This window comes from Trachypithecus francoisi, unplaced genomic scaffold (genome assembly GCF_009764315.1).
Source record: "Trachypithecus francoisi isolate TF-2019V2 unplaced genomic scaffold, Tfra_2.0 Lachesis_group0, whole genome shotgun sequence".
Classification (NCBI taxonomy): domain Eukaryota; kingdom Metazoa; phylum Chordata; class Mammalia; order Primates; family Cercopithecidae; genus Trachypithecus; species Trachypithecus francoisi.
In genome coordinates, this window is record NW_022681453.1 from 17,663,386 (window position 1) to 17,687,079 (window position 23,694).

At 52.8% G+C, this 23,694-nt stretch overlaps 2 protein-coding genes across 4 annotated transcripts in view; both read right to left on the reverse strand.

The window, feature by feature from the left end:
* Nucleotides 1-7,837, reverse strand: part of TRAIP (TRAF interacting protein) — a 31,870-nt gene extending 24,033 nt beyond the window's left edge. For 2 of the 3 annotated variants that reach the window (XM_033207821.1, XM_033207813.1), the window contains exon 1: nt 7,632-7,837. In XM_033207821.1, the coding sequence (XP_033063712.1) occupies nt 7,632-7,729 (98 nt within the window). In that variant the 5' untranslated portion in view covers nt 7,730-7,837. The remainder of the gene's footprint in view (nt 1-7,631) is intronic. The other variant, XM_033207829.1, reaches the window with a different exon arrangement.
* Nucleotides 7,838-9,248: 1,411 nt separating this feature from the next.
* CAMKV (CaM kinase like vesicle associated) lies at nt 9,249-22,262 on the reverse strand. Its single transcript, XM_033208051.1, has 12 exons — nt 21,956-22,262; nt 13,562-13,670; nt 13,313-13,444; nt 13,059-13,133; nt 12,707-12,845; nt 12,447-12,567; nt 12,211-12,286; nt 11,984-12,120; nt 11,739-11,817; nt 11,439-11,526; nt 11,038-11,149; nt 9,249-10,944 (listed from the first exon to the last, which is right to left on the reverse strand). The coding sequence occupies exons 2-12, from the start codon at nt 13,654-13,656 to the stop codon at nt 10,586-10,588; spliced, it is 1,413 nt and encodes a 470-aa protein (XP_033063942.1). The 5' UTR covers nt 13,657-13,670; nt 21,956-22,262; the 3' UTR covers nt 9,249-10,585.
* Between the last annotated feature and the right edge of the window lie 1,432 nt (nt 22,263-23,694).

A 23,694-nucleotide genomic window follows, 5' to 3' on the forward strand; every position in this document is an offset into this window, starting at 1 on the left:
GGTTTGTTCTGCTCCTCCTTGACCCAATGCCTGCCCAAATAAGAGGGCAGCAGCACAGACAGTTATAGCACCTCCCTCAAGGCCTGACAGGTACTCAGGACTCCAACCAGCTGGCCCTTTTTTTTTTGGCCCTTTTGGCTTGGCCAAAAGCAGTCCTTCAGGCAACCTTCTGGGCTTTGACTGGGGTTGGGAGAGATATAGTCAAACCTCAGGGGCCCTCAGGGGTGGGGACTCTGATAACACTCCCATTTTAAGCTGGAATCCCAAAGACTATACTTTCTTTTTTTTTTTTTTTTTTTTGAGACGGAGTCTCGCTCTGTCACCTGGGCTGGAGTACAGTGGCCGGATCTCAGCTCACTGAAAGCTCCGCCTCCCGGGTTTATGCCATTCTCCTGCCTCAGACTCCCAAGTAGCTGGGACTACAGGCGCCAGCCACCTCGCCCGGCTAGCTTTTTTTGTATTTTTTAGTAGAGACAGGGTTTCACCGTGTTAGCCAGGATGGTCTCGAACTCCTGACCTCGTGATCCGCCCGTCTCGGCCTCCCAAAGTGCTGGGATTACAGGCTTGAGCCACCGCGCCCGGCCAAGACTATACTTTCAAGGTGAGGATCAACCAGAAATAAAAGTAAGTAAGGGTACAAAAATAAAGTTAGATATAATGAATACAATCTAGTATTTGATAGCACAACAGAGTGACCACAGTCAATAATAATCTACTGTACATTTTACAGTAACTAAAAGAATATAATAGGAATATTTGTAACACAAAACAATGATAAATGCTTGAGGTGATGGCTGCTCCATTTACCCTGAAGTGATTATTACACACTGTATCCCTGCATCAAAATATCTCATAAATCCCAGAAATATGTATACCTACTACGTACTCATAACTTTTTTTTTTTTTTAGATGGAGTCTTGCTCTGTCACCCAGGCTAGAGTGCAGTGGCGCGATCTTGGCTCACTGCAACCTCCACCTCCTTGGTTCAAGCAATTCTCCTACCTCAGCCTCCCAAGTAGCTGGGATTACAGGCATGCACCACCACACCCAGCTAAATTTTGTTTTTAGTAGAGACAGGGTTTCACCATGTTGGCCAGGCTGGTCTTGAACTCCTGACCTCAAATGATCCACCTGCCTCAGCCTCCCAAAGTGCTGGGATTACAGGTATAAGCCACCATACCCAGCCATAAAATTTTTTTTAATTGAAATTTTTGTTTGTTTTTTTGTTTTTTATAGAACAGAGACAGGGTCTCATTATGCTGCCCAAGCTGGTCTCAACTCCTGAGCTTAAGTGCTCCTCCCACCTCGGCCTCCCAAAGTGCTGGAACTACTGGCGTGAGCCACTGTGCCCAGTCAAAAAAAGTTTTTCAATTAAAAAAAAGGGGGGTGGGGCGTGGTAGCTCACGCCTGTAATCCCAGCATCCCAGCACTCTGGGAGTCCGAGGCAGGTGGATCATGAGGTCAGGAGATCGAGACCATCCTGACTAACACAGTGAAACCCCGTCTCTACTAAAAATACAAAAAATTAGAGGGGCATGGTGGCAGGCACCTGTAGTCCCAGCTGCTCAGGAGGCTAAGGCGGGAGAATGGTGTGAACCTGGGACGCAGAGCTTGCAGTGAGCCAAAGCCGAGATTGTGCCACTGCACTCCAACCTGGGTGACAGAGCGAGACTCCGTCTAGAAAAAAAAAAAAAAAGTAAGTAGTGGTAAAAGCAAAACATAGCTGAGCTTTGCATCATCTATGCAGGTGGTCCAGCAAAGCTCAAGTCTTAAACTTTAATTAGTCTCCTACTAGTAGACTCCCTTACTCCTAGGGACCAGGGAGAAACTAAGTCCTCTCTGGAAAATGATACCATCATCCTGGCCTCAAATATTCCTATAAATACATTTTCTTCTCTTTTCTTTTCTTTTCTTTTTTTTTTGAGATGGGGTCTCAATCTGTTACCCAGGCTGCAATACAGTGGGGTGATCTTGGCTTACTGCAACCTTCGCCTCCCAGGCTCAAGCGATCCTTCCACCTCAGCCTCTCGAGTAGCTGGGACCACAGGCTTGCACCCACCACGCCCAGCTAAAATTCCTATAAGTTTTCAAATACCATGTACAACATATAATCAAGGGTAACCAGGCACAATGGGATACTACACAGCAACAATCAATGAGTCTACAACTAAGAACAATATTATGAATAAATCACAAAAACATAACACTTAGGAAGAGAAGCTAGACACAAAAAATTATATTCTGTATGATTCTATTTACACAGAGTTTAAAAGTAGGCAGGCCAGGCCCAGTGGCTCACGTCTGTAATCCCAGAACTTTGGGAGGTCGAGGCGGGTGGATCATGAGGTCAGGAGTTTGAGACCAGCCTGACCAACATGGTGAAACTCCATTTCTACTAAAAATAGAAAAATTAGCTGGGTGTGGTAGCACGTGCCTGTAATCCCAGCTACTTGGGAGGCTGGGGCTGAAGAATTGCTTGAACCTGGGAGGCAGAGGTTGCAGTGAGTCAAGATTGCGCCACTGCACTCCAGCGTGGGGGACAGAGTGAGACCCCGTCTCAAAAAAAAAAAAAAAAAGTAGGCAAAATTCATCTATGCTGTCAAAGTCAAGACAGTAGCTTTTTTTTTTTTTTTCCCTTGGCCTCCCAAAGTGCTAGGATTACAGGCTTGAGCCACCGCTCCCAGCCAATAGCCTGCGTTTTCCTGTTTTCTTTTTTTTTTTTTTTTTAAGGGAGGCATCTTTTCAGACAGGGTCTCACTCTGTCACCCAGGCTGGAATGCAGTGGAGCAATCACAGCTTACAGCAACCTCCCAGGCTCAGGTGATGATCATCTCAGCATCCCAGGTAGCTGGGACCACAGGCACATGCCACTATGCCCAGCTAATTTTCTGTGTTTTTAGTAGAGATTTCATCACGTTGCTCAGGCTGTTCTAGAACTTCTGGGCTCAAGCAATCTATCTACTTTAGCCTCCCAAAGTGCTGGGATTACAGTCGTGAATCAACATGCCCAGCCAAAAAAAAAATTTTTTAAGTAAATAGGTACACAAGAAAAAAAAGCACTATGAAAACAAACCAGAAGCAATGCCCACAAAGACTTTAGGTAGGCCAGGCGCGGTGGCTCACGCCTGTAATCCCAGCACTTTGGGAGGCCAAGGCAGGCAGATCACGAGGTCAGGAGTTCAAGACCAGCCTGGCCAACATGGTGAAACCCCATCTCTACTAAAAATACAAAAATTAGCTGGGCATGGTGGCAAGCAGCTATAGTCCCAGCTACTCGGGAGGTTGAGGCAGAAGAATTGCTTGAACCCAGGAGGTGGAAGTTGCAATGAGCCGAGATCGAGCCATTGCACTCCAGCCTGGGCGACAGAGTGAGACTCTGCCTCAAAAACAAATAATAATACAGGATACAAAAGTTAGTGGAATAGAGGCAATATATGAAGAGATAATGGCTCATAATTTTCCAGCACCGATTAAAGAAATTGCTTCACACGGCCGGGCGTGGTGGCTCACACCTGTAATCCCAGCACTTTGGGAGGCCAAGGCGGGCAAATCACGAGGTCAGGAGATAGAGACCATCCTGACTAACACAGTGAAACCCCATCTCTACTAAAAATACAAAAAATTAGCCGGGCTTGGTAGTGGGCGCCTGTAATCCCAGCTACTCAGGAGGCTGAGGCAAGAGAATGGCATGAACCCGGGAGGCGGAGCTTCCAGTGAGCCGAGATGGCACCACTGCACTCCAGCCTGGGTGACAGAGCAAGACTCCGTCTCAAAAATAAATAAAATAAAATAAAGTAAAGTAAAATAATATAAAATAAAATAAACCAGATGAAAAAAGATATACCATGCAGTCAGCAAAAGAGAGCTGAAGTGGCTATACCAATAGCAGATAAAATGGACTTTAAATTAGACAAGATAGGCCGGGCACCGTGGCTCACACCTGTAATCCCAGCACTTTGGGAGGCCGAGGTGGGGGGATCATGAGGTCAGGAGTTTGAGACCAGTCTGGCCAATATAGTGAAATCCCATCTCTACTAAAAATACAAAAAAAAAATTAGCTGGGCATGGTGGTGTGCGCCTGTAATCCCAGCTACTCAGGAGGCTGAGGCAGAAGAATCATGTGAACCCGGGAGGCGGAGGTTGCAGTGAGCTGAGATTGCGAGATTGCGTGATTGCGCCACTGCACTCCGGTCTGGGCCACAGAATGAAACATTTTTTAAAAAACAGAGAGACTCTGGGCCGGGCGCGGTGGCTCAAGCCTGTAATCCCAGCACTTTGGGAGGCTGAGACGGGCGGATCACGAGGTCAGGAGATCGAGACCATCCTGGCTAACAGGGTGAAACCCCGTCTCTACTAAAAATACAAAAAACTAGCCGGGCGAGGTGGCGGGCGCCTGTAGTCCCAGCTACTCCGGAGGCTGAGGCAGGAGAATGGCGTAAAATCCGGGAGGCGGAGCTTGCAGTGAGCTGAGATCCGGCCACTGCACTCCAGCCCGGGTGAAAGAGCAAGACTCCGTCTCAAAAAAAAAAAAAAAAAAAAAAACAGAGAGACTCTGAAGTAAAGTTACGAGACAAAGAAGGGCAAAGAAGAACATTAACAAAAAGTTTAATCCTGCAAGAAGAAACAATTATAAACTCCAGCCTGGGCAACACAGCACCATCCTGTTTCAAAAAAAAAAAAAATTATTCCAAACAAAAACTTTATTTACAAACATACAACTGGCCGGTCATGTTGGCTCATGCCTGTAAACCCAAGCACTTTGGCAGGCCAAGGAGGGTGGATCGCTTGAGTACAGGAGTTTCAAACCAGCCTGGGCAGCGCAGCATGGCAAAATCCTGTCTCTAAAAAACAAAATTAGGCCGGGCGCGGTGGCTCAAGCCTGTAATCCCAGCACTTTGGGAGGCCGAGACGGGCGGATTACGAGGTCAGGAGATCAAGACTATCCTGGCGAACACGGTGAAACCCCGTCTCTACTAAAAAATACAAAAAAAAACTAGCCGGGCAAGGTGGCGGACGCCTGTAGTCCCAGCTACTGGGGAGGCTGAGGCGGGAGAATGGCGTAAACCCGGGAGGCAGAGCTTGCAGTGAGCTGAGATCCGGCCACTGCACTCCAGCTTGGGCGACAGAGCAAGACTCCGTCTCAAAAAAAAAAAAGAAACTTAGCTGGGCATGGTGACATGCACCTGTAATCCCAGCTACTTGTGAGGCTGAGGCAGGAGGATCGCTTGAGTCCAGGAGGTCAAGGCTGCAGTGAGCAGAGATTGCACCACTGCAGACCAGCTTGGGCAAGACAGAAGGACTCTGTCTCAAAAACAGCACCAACAAAAAAAATACCACATATACACCAATTAAAATATTCAACAATAAGGTAGTGGGAAGAGAGTGTTAGTATTCTAAGCTCTTTGAGTTGCCTGGGAAAATGAGAAAGGTGTTGATTAACCTTGAAATTGGTAAGTTAAGGACACATACCTTAATTTCTAGGATAACCACTTATAAATGGAAATGGGGTACATAACGTCCAAACTAACTGAGGGAAAAATGGAGAAATACAGAATATTTAACCAATTTCCACCAAGGCAAGAAACGAGAGAATAAGATATAATAGGCAAGACAAAACAGAATCGACTAAAGACAATAGATTTACTCTTCATTTAATCAGTAATTGCAACAATTTTAAGTAGACTGGTTCAGTTAAACACAAAGATTATCAGACTGGATTTTTTTTTTTTTTTTGAGACAGAGATTCGCTCTGTCGCCCAGGCTGGAGTGCAGTGGCCGGATCTCAGCTCACTGCAAGCTCTGCCTCCCGGGTTCACGTCATTCTCCTGCCTCAGCCTCCCGAGTAGCTCGGACTACAGGCGCCTGCCACCTCGCCCGGCTAGTTTTTTGTATTTTTTAGTAGAGACGGGGTTTCACCATGTTAGCCAGGATGGTCTTGATCTCCTGACCTCGTGATCCGCCCGTCTCGGCCTCCCAAAGTGCTGGGATTACAGGCTTGCGCCACCGCGCCCGGCCTGCCCAGACTGGATTTTTAAAAGTCCAACTAAATGCTGTTTTCCCAGGCTGGGCGCAGTGGCTCACGCCTGGAATCCTAGCACTTTGGGAGGCCAAAGTGGGTGGATTGCTTGAGTCCAGGGGTTTGAGACCAGCCTGGGCAACATAGCAAGACCCCATCTCTACTAAAAATACAAAAAAAAAAAAAAAAAATAGTGGAGCATGCTGGCAGGCACCTGTAGTCCCAGCTATTTGGGAGGCTAAGGTAGGAGAATCACCTTAGCCCAGGAGGCCAAGGCTGCAGTGAGCTGAGATGGCACCATTGCACTGGAGCCTAGGTAACAGAGTGAGACCCTGTCTCAAAATAAAATAAAATAAAGATCTTTGGGGTAAGCTAAAGTAATTTTTAATATATAAAAAAAGAAATAAATGCTGTTTTCAAGGGATACACGTAAAACACAAGTACACAGAAAAGTTTAAAATAAAAGGATAGGCCCTAGCAGTTTGGGAGGCCAAGGCGAGTGGATCACCTAAGGTCAGGAGTTCGAGACCAGCCTGGCCAACATGGAGAAACCCCGTCTCTACTAAGAATACAAAAATTAGCTGGGCGTGGTGGCGCACGCCTGTAATGTCAGCTATTCGGGAGGCTGAGGAAGGAGAATCACTTGAACCCAGGAGGTGGCGGTTGCAGTGAGCCGAGATTGCACCACTGCACTCCAGCCTGCGTGACAGGAGCGAGACTCCATCTCAAAATAAAAATAAAAATAAAAATAAACAAATAAAGTAAAAGGATAGAAGAAAATAGAGTAGGCAAATAGAAAATAACAAGTTTAATTTCTAGTCTAACCAAACAGCAGTGGCTCCCTCAGCATGGGGCTCAGGCTGTCAGCAACACAGGTCTAAACAAAGCTTTTCCAGTAAGCCAGCAGCCATAGGGTCATACCTGCCTCTCTGCTTCCTAGGGCCTTTAGCCCCACAAGCCCCCTGTGATTATTATCACCCACCATCCCCAGGGGTAACTCTGCCTTATCTCTTTTGCTAGGAGGTCCAAACCAGCCTGTCCATATCTGCTAGGGGAATCTTCCCCCACTAGCTGTACACTCAACAGAATGGCCCTACACGGTCAGCAGGACCCCTGGATAGGGGAGCATCTCCTTGCCTTCCCCATGTTAAACGGGTTTGCTGACGTGGCGAATACACTGGGGTGTCGGGATAGTGAGATGACTCTGGGAAGAATAATTCCAAACCATCAAGTAAGCCTATCCTCTTGGGTTGCCAGAAACCTACCAGGTTTCTATCTGGAAGAAATAAAAGGACTTGTTGTTGTGGTGAAAGTTCACCCCTGCCCAGGCTAACGGTTGTGAAATCACATCTGTTTGTATAGGTGATCAAGGAAGAATCTGTCTTCACTGAGCCATCTCAGTCCCCCTCAGGCTTAGCTCTGCTATCACCTCTGCCAGAAAACCTGTCTTGACCCACTTCTGCCCAAGTTGGGAAGCTCCCGTGGGGCCTCGTCTAGGAGGAAGGTTCTCATCACTTGTCTGGATTCCGGGGAAGGACCGCCTGGAGGCCCGACACCTCGCGGCCCTGAAGCGGTACCCGGGCAAACATCGGGCCCCAACACTGCAATCACTCACCACTGCAAGTGGAAGGTGTGGCCGCAGTGGATGGCGGCCACGTCGCGGGAGTGATCGAAGAAGTCGGAGCAGATAGTGCACAGAGCACGGATAGGCATGATGGCTGGACTCAAGGGACCCAGGCAGCCAAAGAAACTGCTACAGGTCCGGCTTCGCAGACGCGCCCCCACGCCTCCACTCGCTTCAAATTTGGCTCCGCAGAACGACTTCCTGGAGCAGGCCGGAAGTGACAACACAAAACTTTGGGCGGAGCGTAAATATTTCGTCTGGATTGGACAAGTCCTCGGGTGGGCGGGACTATGGGCGGGGCTTAGTGGCCCCGAGGCCGTAGAGAATCCTGGGCGGAGCGCGGTCTCTCTCAGGCGTCACCTGGGAGAACTCGACCTGCCACTTGAGAGCGCAGCGTTTTATCAAGGCGGGGAGCAGCGAAGCTGCCAGCTGGACCCTTCTCCAGGGCGAAGCAGCGCATTGTAGTCCCACGCCAGAGCTGGCGCGAGGCAGACTGGGCCAAGGCAGAGAAAACCGCAGCCGCAAGGGAATAGAACAATGGTCCCGATGGGTCCCTTGGGCTCTGGACAGTTCTGGACCATGCGCTGTGGTCTATATTTCCCATAGACCAAAATACTCTACCCTTTCAGTCGTCAGTTCCGGGCGATTCTGGAAAGATTGACACATAGGCCCCAGTCCCTCAGGTCACCCCAGGCCAACCTTGGCTTCATCCAAGTAAGACATGACTATCCTTGAGTTTGGAGACACTAGGGCCAGTACCCTGACTTTAGCTTTTAACTCTCAGGAGGATCGGTTATGCTTGGGACTGTAGTAGGGTTGGAATTTTGGAGGCCCAGATGCTTCAAAGACTAGAGACTAACAAATCCTTTTTATTATTCCCACATCAGAGAAGTTATCTTTGAGGAGGTTATCTTTGAGGTCCTCCCAGAGAGCAGCATCCCTGGTGAGTTCACCCAGGCCCACGTGGGGTGTAGTAAGTAAACTTTTGGGTTTTTAGGCTTAGTATCTGTAGCAATGTTACTCCCTCTACCCGGAAGAAACCTTATGCATAGCCCCATAATATAAAGCTGATCTGCTCCAGCTGAAATAGACCCAGAGTGAGATTTCATTTGGGGCATATGTGGAAAGCACAGGTGTTCACAGGAAGAACGCAGAGCATTATAGAATCTTTGTGCATTGCTCACCCTACACCCTCTCCCCAGCTCAGAGAAGCTATCTTTGGCTAATAGCAGGGTCTCTCCTTGTGGTGGCTGGCCAAGATAGATTCCAGCTCTATGCCTAAATCGAGAGTAAGGCTCCTCGGTCAACAGGAGTCAAAAACAGCAGCCCTTACTTGAGCTCTCAGCCCAGGGAGTATTCCTTGGTCCAAATGCAGCCCAAGACCCACTACTCACATGGATTTCTAGAGTCCAGAGGACCCCCACCACCACCACCATTGAGGAATATATTGTGGTGAGGATGATCTTCACTCTCAGCCCAAGAAATCCACAGGGCACTGTTCACTACTACTCCCAGCCACTACTTATGAACCTGCTCCCAGTCTCTCCCCTCCCCACTGCCTTCCAGGGGCTCCTCCCCAGTAGGACAGAGGAAGCAAAGGCGAGAGGGTGGCCAGAGGCTTTGCAGGGTGATGTTTATTTGCCAGGTTCAGCAGGCACACAGTTAACCCACCGACCTTCACACACCAGAGCAGACCCATAGGCATGCAGGGAGAAGGGCAGGACCACCAAGGAGTGCCAAGCAAGGGCGAGGACCAATGTGGCTGCCTGTCCAGGCTGTGATAGGGTCTGACAAAGGGCACCTGTCAGGAGCCTCCCTCAGGAAACTGGGGAGTTTAACTCTACTTCCTCATCCCAGCAACAGCAACTCAATGTGGCTCTGAGGCACCTGGGCCTCTGATAGAAGTGAGCTGTAGAAATAGAGGGAGTTCCTCCTCATTTCATTGTTGAACTCAGCAGAAAATCTGCCCCTGTAAAGGGCAAACCCCCAAATCAGATTATGGGGTATTGCCATGCAGCAAGCCCCCTAGGGTGGAGAGGACTTGTGGGCTGAGATTGTAGGGGGTGGGCATCTAAGAAGAGCAAGGAGATATCAGCTCTCCCTGTTTGGCCCAGGGTAAGGACCTAGTTAGGCTGGAACACTGGGTGCTGGGCTTGTACTCTGCCTGCCAGGTCTCATTGCCACATCCTAATTGTTCCTCCTTTCCCTTAGAGGCTCATGAGGTTCAAGGTACAGGGCAGCCCACTGCAGCACTCAGGAGGGCAGGAAATAACACAAATAACAGGGTCTTAGGAGGGACAAATATGGAAGCTTCTGCCTTCCTACTCATTCTCTCCACTCCTGAGGACCCCCACAGCTAGAGAGCAGTGTCCCTAGCCATGTGCCCAGTCTGGACTTAAACATACTGCCCTACCTTTCTGCATCCTCTATACCAGCCTGTATCCGCTCCTAGAGCAGCCCACACACCACAGGCACACACCTTCCTGTGCAGGAGCCTAAGACCGCTGACAGGGCCTCGCTGGAGGACCAGCTCTCAGGGCAAGGCCGCCCAAGTTTAGGGCCTGGGAGAGTGTGGGACCTGCAGGGCCTGCCTAGGGGAATGATGAGGCAAGAAGGGAAGGGGAAGGAGAGCAGGAGCCCCCTGAGTAACCCTAGAGCAGCATCCCACAAGGAACAGAAACTGGTGAAGCTAGCAAAAGACAGAAAAGCCACAAGGAATCCATGCAGGGGCTGGGGCCGGCCCTGCCACTGGCCTGCCCACCACTCACACACATACACACAGGAGACGAGACTGCTCTCCCGTGACCCCTAAGTATGCCCTACTGGGATGTGGGGGCATGGGGGAGCGAGGGCATCATGCCAGTGACTCTATGTACAGTGAGAAGCCCCTCATCCACTCTCCCACCCTCCTGCCCATCCCCCGCCCCCCTCACCAGGCTGCCTACTCAGCTGGCCTCCTCCCTTTGAGACTCCTGGGCATAACCAGCAGCCTCTTCCCCTTTACTAGAGGGTGGAGCCTGGCCTGTGGTGCCCTCTGGGGCTGTGCTGTCCGGCTGGGCCATAGCCGGCTCAGGGGTGGCAGCTGCCTTGGTGGCCAGTGTGGCACTGCTTTGGATGGTGGGCACAGTGCTCTCTTCTGTGGCTGGTGTGGCTCTCCCATCAGTGGCTGGAGTAGCGCTCCTGTCAGTGGCTGGGGTGACACTCCCATCAGTGGCTGGAGTGATGCTTCCATCAGTGGCTGGGGTGACACTGCCATCAGTGGCTGGGGTGGCACTTCCATCTGTGGCTGGGGTGGCACTACGGTCTGCGGGGGCCACATTATCACTCTTTGCAGCATGAGCAGCATCACCCTCAGGGGCTGGGGTAGCTCCACTAGCAGCTGCAGCTGTGGCCCCACCTGCAGCCCCGGGGGTGGCAGTGTCTGTGGCTGAGGCCGACTGGGCTGCAGCCGTGCTGGACTGCTCTGGCGCCCGGAGCCGTTTCATGAGGGTGGTCACTCGGACAGCCTTCTGAAAGGAGCACAGTGGAGAAAGGCTAAGGGTGAAGCTTGCTGAATCCATTGCTTGCCAGTGACCAGACCAAACTCCTTCCATAGTACCCCCGGCCACCTCCATCCACCCCAGGGCCAAGTACCCAGCTGCTCAGCACTCCTACTTAAGGTAATCACAGTGGCTACACCCACACCTGATGGCCTGAGAAAAGCTTGTGTGTGGCTGCAGGGGTGTGATGCAGGCAAGAAACTGAGTGCCAGAAGGAATACTTGGGATAGAGCCAAGAAGGGAGCTATCCAAGCCTTACCTTCCACTTGGCCCTGGCAAAGTTCTTTTCAATCTGGGCACAGACACCATCCTTGATGTTCTTATCAGAAGCAGCATTGCCAGAAATCCTGGAAAGGGTGCAAGTGTGTCTGGATCTAAGAGAATGAGCCTTTATGGAGACTCTGCCCAGCCCTTCCATGTGGCATCCAGGGACTACCACGCAGAGCCTCTGGGCTGGCCTGAGCTCTAGGTGCCTGCATGCCTTCTAGGCCTCAAAGATGTGGCTGCTAGGTGTGGGGGGGACCCTGGCCTCTCCCACCCTCCCCTGGACCCTGCTCACCACTCGTGGGAGATAGCCTCTTCTGCAGTGATCCGCTGGTCTTGCTCCACCTCCATCAGCCTTGTGACCAGGTCTTTGGCTGTGGACAAAACCAAGGAGGGGCTAGGCATGGGCACCCCATCTCAATGTCTAGATGTGATGAATGGGCTGGGGGACAGAAGCAGAATACCACAGAGAAAGCTGAGAGCAGGACCCCCTCCCCACTCCCTTGCATTCTACCAAGTACTGGGCAGGCACCTCCTCACCTGCCTGCGAAATATCATCCCAATATGGAGAGTCAAACTCATAGTCACCAGCCAGGATCTTGCGGAAGAGATTCTTATCGTGGTTCTCATAATCATCTTCTTCCACCTCCTCATAGAAAGGTGGGTTGCCTGAAAGCCTGCATGGGGGAAGGGTCACACAGAAAGGCCACAGACACATGCCCCCACCCCATCTGACTGTAAGCCTGCTTGTCCATCTGTCCACTCACAGGATGTACATGATGACTCCAATGGCCCAGCAGTCCACAGGGCGTCCATATCGCTGCCGGCCTACCACCTCTGGGGCTACAAACACAGTGCCCATCTGCTGGTCAGTATCAGGCCTAGCCAGGTCCAGTACCATCCACACCAGCTTCCTGAGATGAGCACATTTTCCCCCTGCCCAGAGCAGCTCCCTGAAGGCTGCCCCCCATTCTCCCCCTGCCCTGCCCCACCCCCTGCTTGCCCAGATACTCGGGGGTCCCACAGGGCTCCTTGATGAGGCCATTTTCTAGCTTAGCCAGATGGAAGTCACTGATGACAATCTTAGAGTTCTTCAGCCGGTTGTAGTAAACCAGGTTCTCCAGCTGTGGTGTGAGAATAGCATGTGGGTGAACAGAAGACACCATGAGGACCTCGGAGGCTAGACCAAGGCCCCGAGGTTCTGCCCACCCCAGCACCAGCCCAGTTGCCAACTGGCCCCTTTGACTCTGGCTCTGACCTCACCTTGAGATTCCTGTGCACGATCTTGAGTGAGTGCAAATAGGCCACGGCCTCCAGGACCTGCCGTACCACGTTGCTCGTGTCTCGCTCCGAGTAGTAGCCCTGGTCCAGGATCCAGTCAAACACCTCCCTCCCCGTGGCCCTGAGGGACACCAGCCCCTGAGCCTGGTGTGGGCAGAATCGGGGGTAGGGCAGGAGCACTTGGGTGAGCTGCCTGCGCCAGGCAGTTGGCTGAGCAAGGCACAGGGACCTGGGACACCAAGGGTCCAGAAAGGGGGTTTCCTTAGCTGCAGAGGGTGGGAAAGGTGAAAGCCCTGGGCGCTGGGGAATCTTGGGACCCCAGACCCACACTCACAGCTCCAGGAAGATAAAGTACTCCCTGCGGGTCACAAACACATCCACCAGTTGTAGGATGTTGGGATGCTTCACCCTGGCAACAGGGAGGGGAGCCAGTAGTTAAGCCTGGATGAGCCCCTGGGAGAGGCTGTAATTGCCACAGTGGCCACAGCAGACTAATTGGCCAGAGGCTGGGACTGCCTGAGGCCACTTGCCCTCTAAGCTCTTCCCTGCTGCCTCCCACCCTGCCCCAATCCCAGGCCTCAAACTCACATCTTGAGGATGCCTATCTCGTTCTTGGCAGCTTTCCGCACCTTGCGGCCATCCCGCTTCTGGAACTTCTTGCAGGTGTGCAGCTTGCCTGTTGTCTTGTCCTTGGCCCGGAAGATTTCACAGAACTCCTCACTGCGGCCGACAGGCACCCACTCAGGCCTGGTCTTAGTGTCAGCTGCACTCCACTCCCACTTCCCTAGCCCTTGCCCACCAGCCCACCCAGCCCTGCCTGACAGGCCCGGCACTCACGTCTTGATGACCTGTCCCAAATCATATCTGTCAGTCACCTCCGATGGCTGGTTATAGTTCTTCTTGTCGCCCAGAGTCACACACCCAAACGGCATTGCCGGGCTCTAACCTGCGGGCACGATGGGGTCTGGCTTAGCTGTACTACTCTCCACTTCCCCACAACATAGGGGCTGATTTTGGGAGACCCCAATCTGGCTCAGGCCAAACTAGGGGCAGAGACCATACCAGGAGGGGCTAGAGGATAGGCAGGCTCAGATCCTACCCGTGCTTTTCTGGCTAGACATCCAGCTACTCAGCTTGGCTGCCTGAACTACAACAGCCTACATAAGAAAAATGTATTAAACTGATATATAAGGGAATAGTTTTGTATTCTATACACTCAAAAAAAAAAAAGGCTTATCAAGCAGTTTATTTTATTTTATTTTATTTTTTTTTTTTTTCTGAGACGGAGTCTCGCTCTGTCGCCCAGGCTGGAGTGCAGTGGTGCGATCTCCACTCACTGCAAGCTCCGCCTCCCGGGTTCACGCCATTCTCCTGCCTCAGCCTCCCGTGTAGCTGGGACTACAGGCGCCCGCCACCGCACCCAGCTAGTTTTTGTATTTTTTTAGTGGAGACGGGGTTTCACCGTGTTAGCCAGGATGGTCTCGATCTCCTGACCGCGTGATCCGCCCGTCTCGGCCTCCCAAAGTGCTGGGATTACAGGCTTGAGTCACCGCGCCCGGCCAGCAGTTTATTTAAATTTCAGCTATTTTACAGATGAAGGGGGCTATAACCACCCACCCACCTGCTAATCATCTCTGAAGGTCTAGAGCTAACAAGTGTTAGCAGATATATGAAGAACGTCAGCACTGCTAGGAGAGGGCAACCTCCCCTTTGTAAAGCAGTTTGGTAAAACCACTAAAGTCAAACAAACATACCCTAGGAACCAGTAATTGCACTCCTAAATACGTGCCTACAGAAGTACACATATTCGTGCATCAGGACAGTCATACAATGCTCAGAGTGGCCATATACATAATCGCCAAAAATTGAAAACAGACCAAATACCACCACCAACAAGATGTATTGTGGTACAGTCACACAATGGAATATTATACAGCAATGGAAACAAAGGACTACAGCTATACCAACCACCTGGTGACTCTTACACAGCGTTAATGCAAAAAGACACAAAAGAATACATATAGTATGAGTCTATCGATAGAGAGTTCAAACAGGCAGAACAAACCCGTATTGGGGATACAAACACAGCAGTAGAGCTATAAAGAAAAGCTAGGAAATAAGCAGAGTCAGATAATGGTCCCTTCTAAGAGAAAAGTAGGGGTTATGATTGAATCAGGACACATGGGGGGATTCTGGAAGACCTATTTCTTTTCTTTTCTTTCTTGCTTTCTTTTTTTAGAGACAGGTCTCACTATGTTGCCCAGGCTGGAGTGCAGTGGCTATTCATGGGCGCAAGCCCACTACTTACCAGCACAGGAGTTTTGACCTGCTTCGTTTCTGATCTTGGTTGCTTCACCCCTCCTTTAGGCAACCTGATGGTCTCCAGCTCCCAGGAAGTCACCATACTAATGCCAAACCTAGTGTAGACACCCAACTGGCATAGCACACTACAGCCCAGAGCTCCTGAACTCAAACGATCCTCCTACTGCAGCTGGGATTACCGGCACCAGCACCACACCCGGCTGTTCTGTCACCCAGGCTGGAATGCAGTGGCAAAATCACAGCTTACTTCAGCCTTAACCTCCTGGGCTCAAGCAATCCTCCCACCTCAGCCTCCTGAGTAGCTAGGACCGGACCCCAGGTGCGCACCACCACAACTGGCTAATTTTTAAAATTTTTTTGTAGAGACAGGATTTCATTATGTTGTCCAGGCTGTTCTCAAACTCTTGGGCTCAAGCAGTCCTCCTGCCTCAGCTTCCCAAAGTGCTGGGATTACAGGAGTGAGCCACCACACCTGGCTTGGGTAAATTTTTTAAAGTTTACATACTGATATACACTCACAAACTCTTTTCTGGAAGAATGCTGAAGGAAATAAGAGTTCTCTCCTGGGCAAAGAATTGGATGTCAAAAGGGCAGACATATCTTCTGTTTATTAATTTTCTGTGTGAATTTTTACTATTTTACTGTAATGACTTTTTTTTTTTTTTTTTTTTTGAGACGGAGTCTGGCTCTGCCGCCCAGGCTGGAGTGCAGTGGCCGATCTCAGCTCACTGCAAGCTCCGCCTCCCGGGTTCACGCCATTCTCCTGCCTCAGCCTCCCGAGTAGCTGGGACTACAGGCGCCCACCACCTCGCCCGGCTAATTTTTTTGTATTTTTTAGTAGAGACGGGGTTTCACCATGTTAGCCAGGATGGTCTCGATCTCCTGACCTCGTGATCCGCCCGCCTCGGCCTCCCAAAGTGCTGGGATTACAGGCTTGAGCCACCGCGCCCGGCCGACTTTGATGAATTTAGTAAATACTGCACTCAGGCACAGTGCTTGGGTGATTCCTCAGAGGGATAATCTGGGTGGAGGGGTAAGGTAAAGCTTTGGAGGCAGCATTAGGACTCAGAAGGGAAGGATTTGACAGGAGGTATGTAGGTATACTGGTCAGGAAGAGCAAAACAAGCCTGCTCCTGGTCCCAGCTTTCAGCTCTGCATATGCATTCATGCCCACTGGGGCCCACAGGGGACCTTGGCTGTCATGTCCAGGTGCGAGGCCCCCAAACAGAACAGATACAGCTGGCTCAGTGAGCTCTAGGCACTCTTTCCACCTGGGGCACGGTGTCCCACAGGTCTGCAATCCTGCCAATTACAGCCCAATCCTCATCTGTGGTGGTGGGTGGGCTGACTCCAGTGTCTAAAGGAAAAGGCACTCATAGCCCATGCTCAAAGGTGGGGGTGGGGAGTTAGTGACTAGACCTTCACAGATCTGACGCCAGGGTATGCCTCCATAATGCCTGGTCAGTGTGACATGGACTACAGCAAGCTCTGCACTGAGGCTGCACTGAAATTGCTCTGCCTCTGCTGACTATGCATGTTTTCCCTCCATGCCAATTAGCACTTGCTGTGTGCAGGGCCTGAGCTAGGGCCTGGGGGTACCTAGATATTCCCTGACCTGAAGGCACTCACAGCCTCAAGGTAGTGGAGAAGGGAGGAGGCAGCTTGGCAAGATGAACTCTGCCAGGCAAGGTCAAAGACCAGGACCCAAACAAAGCCCCATGGCCAACCCTGGCTGCTACTTGCTTCCTCCCAGGCAGAAGCCAGCCACTAGGCTGTGATTCCCAGGAGTCACAGCCCTGGAAATTCTCCCTCAGATTTGCCTTCAGCATTAGGGAACAAACTCTATAATTCCTTAATCTGAGTTTCTTGGGCTCAGGGAATACAAATGCTTTTTTTTTTTTTTTTTTTTTTTGAGGCAGAGTCTTGCTCTGTGGCCCAGGCTGGAGTGCAGTGGTGCGATCTCAGCTCACTGCAAGCTCCACCTCCTGGGTTCATGCCATTCTCCTGCCTCAGCCTCCCAAGTAGCTGGAACTACAGGCGCCTGCCACCACGCCCAGCTAATTTTTTGTATTTTTAGTAGAGACGGGGTTTCACCATGTTAGCCAGGATGGTCTTGATCTCCTGACCTCGTGATCCACCCGCCTCAGCCTCCCAAAGTGCTGGGACTACAGGCGTGAGCCACCGCGCCCGGCCACAAATGCATTTCATCAGCATCATCCCAGACAGGGTTTAAGCCGTCTTATGAGGCACAGCAGAGGCAAAGGAGAGGCTTTGAAGATCGTCACTGACTGCATGTCTGCCACCATGGCCACAACGCTGCATCTCCTCCACTGGGGAGAAGCATGTGGCCAGAATCTCATCCTCACAGCTGAGAGCAGAGGCATAGCCAGTTACCATTGCCGGCCACACATTTTCATACAACATCTGCGGGAGGGGGCCTGCAACAGTCCTCTCAGTCTAAGGGCCATGTACTGGGCAGGAGGGTGGTACCTTAGACTGTAGTCTCCCAAGAGGGCTGGAAGGGACCTGTGCCCCAGCTCTGTTGCTTTGCTTACACCATTCCCTCTGGCAAGAGTGCCCTTCCCCCAAAAGCCTCCCGTCAGATTCCTATTTGTCACGGCAGAGTTATTTATAACACTAAAAAAAATTTAGCAACTACCTAAATGTCCAACAACAGGTGACTCGCCAGCTCAACTGTGTCCACTCAATGGTAGGAAGTGTGGGCACTGGCAAGAGCTCTGCCCACCTTGGCTTTCCTGTGGAGCAGCTGCCACATGAGCAAGGTGCTGAGAGCAGAACTGAATCTCTTCTTTCATTGTGATTGCTGACATTATAAGGTGGTTTGTGCAACACATTGTCCAAAACAATCCTGACGCTCCAAGGCCAGACTCAAATGGTCCTTTTCTGAGATACCTTCCACAACCTCCATGCCCCACCCCCCACCCCACTCCAACAGCTCCCGGCTCTACCAGTGTGGCGTGGGCGGGAGGTTTTGTGCATGCCTGTCCCTGATCCTGGCCCCAGCTTTCAGCTCTGCATATGCATTCATGCCCACTGGGGCCCAGGGCTGGTCATGGGGGTCTATCTCTACCACAGAAAGCTGGGCCTCCATCCCATAATGTCAGCCTGGAGCCATGTCCTGCAGCCTCAAGGCTGAGATGGGAACAGATCTGTCTCCCCTGCCCCCTACTATGGCTGCCCAAATTTCAGCCAGTCACTCCTCCTCCTCCTCCTCCTCCTCCTCCTCCTCCTCACCAGTCTAACTATACTGGCTTGGGGCCCCGGACTTGGCCCCAGGGCAAAGAGAGGAGAAAGAGGGGCCTGGCTTTCAATTAGCACCCTGGTTCCCTCTGCCCACCCCCACTCCACCATCTGCTATCCACTGTTGCTCCCTGGGAGGCTTCCGGTGTGTGCACCAAGCCCTGGGCACCTGCTTGCAACAAAGGAGACCTGGGAGGAACAATCAAGGGACAGCTCTCAGAAAGGGAGGAGGCCAGGTGGAAGGGGTTTGCATTTCTCACCCCCATGGCCCAGACCCAACACCCAACAATGGAGAGCTCTCCTCTCAGCACACAGGACCTGAGCTCTTCCTCAGGTACACTTAGGCCATGGAAGGGCACGGGAGCCCCACAACAGTCATTTCCCTAGAGACATGGCTCCCTCCACTCTCTGCAGAGGAACTGAACAGTATGCACTGTGGGCTGCCCAAAGGGAGCTTATGGGGAGTGCAGGCCCTGGTGCTGCCATTGCCCTCCAGCTGGCTCTCAGGGAGCCTGAGAGCCAAGCACTCCCCAGTTACAGCCTGCTCCCAGGGTCCGACCACTGGGCTCAGGGAATTGAGCCTCCAGCAATCCTGAGGGGTCCTCTGTTGCTGCCCTGGTGATAAATGGTCCCCCAAGACTCTACTGCATCTTTAGGTAAGTCTGACCCAGGGAAAGCCCAAACAAAACAAAGGCCAAGAGGTCCAGAGGCCCCACATTGGGGTCCTGTCCCCTCCTCCACTGAGATCATCCTGGTTCAGGCCCTACCTGTCATAGACATAAACAGAGTTTCCTGCTACCTTGGTCCCCTGCCACGTGGGACTCCAGAGTTTGCAGTAAATCTAGGGAGGCCAGGAGAGGCCCAAGAGGCCTCCAGCTGCCTCCCAACAACTGTAGGCAGCACCTCCCAATTTAGTGGTAGCTGTGAACACCAGCCTGCAGGCACCCCACTCCTCTCTGCTGCTCTACTCTCTCAAGGACTGGGGCTGGGTTTCCTGCTGCAATGAACATACTGAAGCCCAAGCCCTGCCTAACTCACAGCTGAGGTGTCACCCACAGGAATAGGGGAGTTGAAGACCTCACTCAAGGTCTATTAGGAACAAGGGCCAAGCTTATAGACCACCATCCAATTGCTTCAGGGGACTGGTCAAGGGGCTGCCCTGACTGAGCCTCAGGCTCCAGCTAAATCATGGTAGAAGTTCCTACAGCTGAATTTTGCCTATCTAATGAAGGAGTATTGTGGGGAGGTCTCTCCAATCCTGGGGGTGGGCATGCAGTCCAGTGCCATCCTCAAAGTTTGGCTCTCAACATGCAGGCAAAGCCAAAGGTCAGCTGTCTCATCCCAAGCACTTGGGATCCAAATCTCTGAACCCCTGAAGGAGAATCCACTGGAGGCTCTGCTTCCCTGTGGGTGGAGGAGGGGAAATGCAGAGGAAGGCACTAGAGTAAAGGGTTGCTATGGTGATGGAAGTTTTAAAACAAGGGGAGGGGGAGGGGAGATGTGTTGGTTAGGTCCCTTCTTCAAGAATTTCCTGAGACTTTAACCTGGCTCCTTCTTCAAGGTTCTGTGACCCAGGTCCCCATCAATAAAGAAGAGGTGGGGAGATTGAGAGAATTTAGAAAAAAAGAGAATGGGGCAGAGACACAGACAAAGACAGAACCTGTGATGGAAGAGGAGCAAGGAGATGACAAAGTAAAAGGGACACAGGTACAAAGGGCAGGAAAGGGGAGGTGGACTGGAGTTCTGAAGGGGGCGGATGCGTGCCCAGCAGCCCTAAGGCCTCCATGGTGATGTGCTCTAAATCCCTGGGCCAGGAGCTATCCATGGTACCTGGACCTTCGAGCTTGCACCCTCCGTAACCCCCAAACATACACTGAACTTGGCGTAGGAGGCACAGCCAAAAGGAGGCCAGCTCCTTGAAGCATCTTGGTGGGGAAGAGGCCAGCTGCTACAGCCCCCCAGTCAGGACAGTTCCCAGCCCATCTCTCTGCCATCACGGCAGCTTAGGTAAAGCAGGTCCAACGTGTTGAAGGCAGACGCACAGGGGGATGGAAATGAGGCTTGGATGCCTGGTTGCTTCCCTTTATAGTCCCTCTTCTCAGTTGGCCCAGCTGTACCTAGACCCTCCCAGCCAACCCCTCCCCCATCTGCTATCCTCTCCAGGCTTTGGGTCCCCAGAGCCCCTCTTACAGCTCTTCTTAATCCCCTCTCACCACCCCCAACAGCAGATCCTGCCATGAGTGCCAGAAACGGCACCACAAGCAACCCAGAAACAGAATAACTGCACAGCCCTTCCCCTCCCCATGCCTCAGTTTCCCCAAATAGAAACCATGGAATCTGGCCTTTTCCCAGAGCAGAGGACGGCTTGCTTGCCACTGCTTGCTTGTCTGTGAATGGTGGCCAGGGCATGGGGCTGGAGAGTAAGGCCATCAGAGATATGTGAACAGCCAGCCTAGGAGGGACACCTGAAGGGTGCGCACCAAATGCTGTATTAGAAAAGGGAGACCATTGCCCCACCCTGGAAACCAACCTGACCCTGAGGGGAGTGGAGACACCAGTTTCCCAGTTGAGGAAACTGAGGCTCAGAAGTCGCTGGAGCTGCCAGGAATCAACTCTGAGGGTGGGGGAGGGCACCAGGTCTCTGAAGGTAGTCCTGGGGGCTCAAAGCCTGGACTTGGGGGTAAGGGGAGTACAGCACAGGGACTGGACTACTGCAGACTCTGAGCTTTTAGTGTGGGACAGAGGGCCCTGATCCTTAGGAAGGAACCTGGTGGAGCAGGCTCTGCCTGGGAGGTGCGGACAAAAGCAATTTGGCAGAGCTATGCGGGGAGGGGGCTGGGGCTCAAGAGCCCAGGGTCTCTGCCAGACAGTACAAGCTGGGGAAGGCAGAAGCTCACGCTGTCACTATCCCAGCCACCTCCTGCCAGGGGCCCTGCTCCCCACCGTGGTGCCACCCTGACCCCCTTCCCAAGTGCTGCTGGCTCGCCCCCGCTGGCACAGCAACACACATGCGGAAAGCACACGTGTGAGCACCAAGCCCCGCACCTCCCAGCAGGAACATGTGCGCCCCCATCCCCACCGTGCACGTGGGTCCATGCACTGGACCCCCGGCTAGCCCCTAGGTGAAGGCTTAGAAGCTGAATTTTGGCTGGGGGGCTGCTGGTCCCCAGGGGCTTGGAGCTTCCTCCCCCACTCCGCGGCAGCCCCGCCCAGCCCCCTCCGGGTTGTCGTCCATAAAGAACTCTCCGTTGTCATGGAAATTAGTGACTGCTAAGCGGGAGGGAAGGGGCCCGGGGACAGTTGGGAGGGGCTGGAGGCGGCTCTGGGAACGGGGAGGGACGGCTCAGCTCTCGGCCCCTATCCTCACGGGGGACCACGAATCTTCGAGGGTTAATCTTTTCATAATTCCAAGTCGCAGAGGCTTCCCCCTAGGACCCCCAAGCCGTCCAAGGTAATGGGGAACTTTAGCCCGACCCCGCACTCCGTCCCCCAAATCTGCAAAGCCCGCGCGCTCTGACCCCGCCAGGACCTCGAGCCCTCGCTGCGCCCCCGCGCACTCTGCATCCCGAACCTCGAGCCAGGGAACCAATCCCCCAAGGCCCCACAACGTGAGTTCGGGAAGCGCCCCCAGCCCGGCCCGCTCCGCACCTGCAGCGCCGGTTGGTCACAGGGAGGAAGCGATCGCGGGCTCAGCGGGGCGCCGAGGGCTCCGGGGACGGCGGGTAGAATCCGCTCCGAGCACACGGGGCAGACGCGGCCCCAGATGCAGCCGCTTCGGCTAGCGAACCTCCAGCATCGCCAGCCGCTTGCCGGCACCCGATTCGCACCCCGGGCCGGGGGCGGGCTGGGGGCGGGGCCTCCCAACCGGCCCCGCCCCGACCCTGGCGGAGCCTTAAGGGCAGAATCCCACTGGAGAGGAGGCACGCGCGGGATGGCAGCGGTGGTGGTGAGCACTGGCCTGCTTAGCCCTGGCCAAGGTTCTCAACGGCTCCCTTAGGCCCTCAGCCTAGGGTCGGAGGGGGCCTCGTATGCCCAATGTAAGGGGTGGGGAGTGGAGAGTTGGGGGAAAGCCTGAGTCCTGAAGCTGCATAGGATCGCTTGCCAGCCATTAGTCTCTAGGGAACCAGGGCTTTGCCCAGCTCCCCGAACCCGACCCAAAAGGCAGGACCAACTTAGAAAAACCAGATGGGCAGTCGGGCTAGGGCAGGCTCCCCTACAGACTGGCATCCCCTAGCTAGGAGCAGTTAATACACAGAGGTGTCTGTTTGCAGGTAGTCAGTGTGAAAACAGTGAGTGCCCTAGACTCTGGAAGCAAAATCTCCTATCCCACCCCACCCCCAACTCCTGCAAGGCCAGTCTTTCCCAACCATAAGTCCCAGCAAGGGTGACTGGCACAGTCAGCCCCCTCCTGTGTGGCACCAAATTTCCCAAACTATAAAAGTCACCTGTGACATGATGTGGCCTCTGCTTTCTTTTCAGTCTAATCACTCTCAAACACTTCATGACTAGCATCACTCTAGGTGGCCTGGCCTGGGATATGGGGACACAGGAGAACTGTGGCACCAAGGTATCTCACCTGGCCTGGGCGCTAATCAGAGGGAGGAGGCTCAGAACCACCAGGAGGAAGCTTTGAAGGAAGTCCTTGGCCATTTCTCTGTCCCTTGTCAGTGAGGCTCACGGACCCAAAGCCTTACCCACACCCCTCACAAGCCCTGAGGACCATCCTAAGGCCAGTATCTGAAAGCCAGACTCAGGCCTCTCAGTGTCTGGAGCTGGGCTTTATCCCACCCCACTCCTCCCAGCAAGCCTCCTGACCCTGCTGTGGGAGAGGGAGTTGGGGTCATCCCCAAACCCTCAGCCATCTTGAGGCTCCCCTGCATGGCCACCCATGGCCGATGACAGGAGAGACTGTCCAAGTCCAGAAGCTGGGGCTGGGGCTCAGACTGGAAGGCTAGCTTAGGAAATGACCGCCTCAAACAAGGTTCCTCAAAATTTTCCTCCAGAGGGGGTACTGAGCCCTTCACATTCCTCCCTGGCTTGGGGTTACCTCCTCTGGGCCAGGCTCGTGCCACTTCTGGGGTCCCTGGGTTCTGAGTGGTCTCGGGTTATGGGATCCACCCCACCACTGGGTAGGAATCTCCTGGCAGGCTGGGTATCCGCAAGGCAGAACCCGTTTCTCGTATCAGTATGCTCAGTTGATGTCTGCAGAGTGAATGAATGGCCTGGCACTGAGTCCTTCCTGCCATCTGCCCACTATTCTTGAAACAATGGGTCTCTGAGTTTTATGGTGTAGCCAAGCTGTGGCTTGCTGACCCCACACATGCCACACACATGTTTTCTGTCTTTCCTGAGGATCATGGCTATCCAGGCATGGGGTCAAGGAGAAG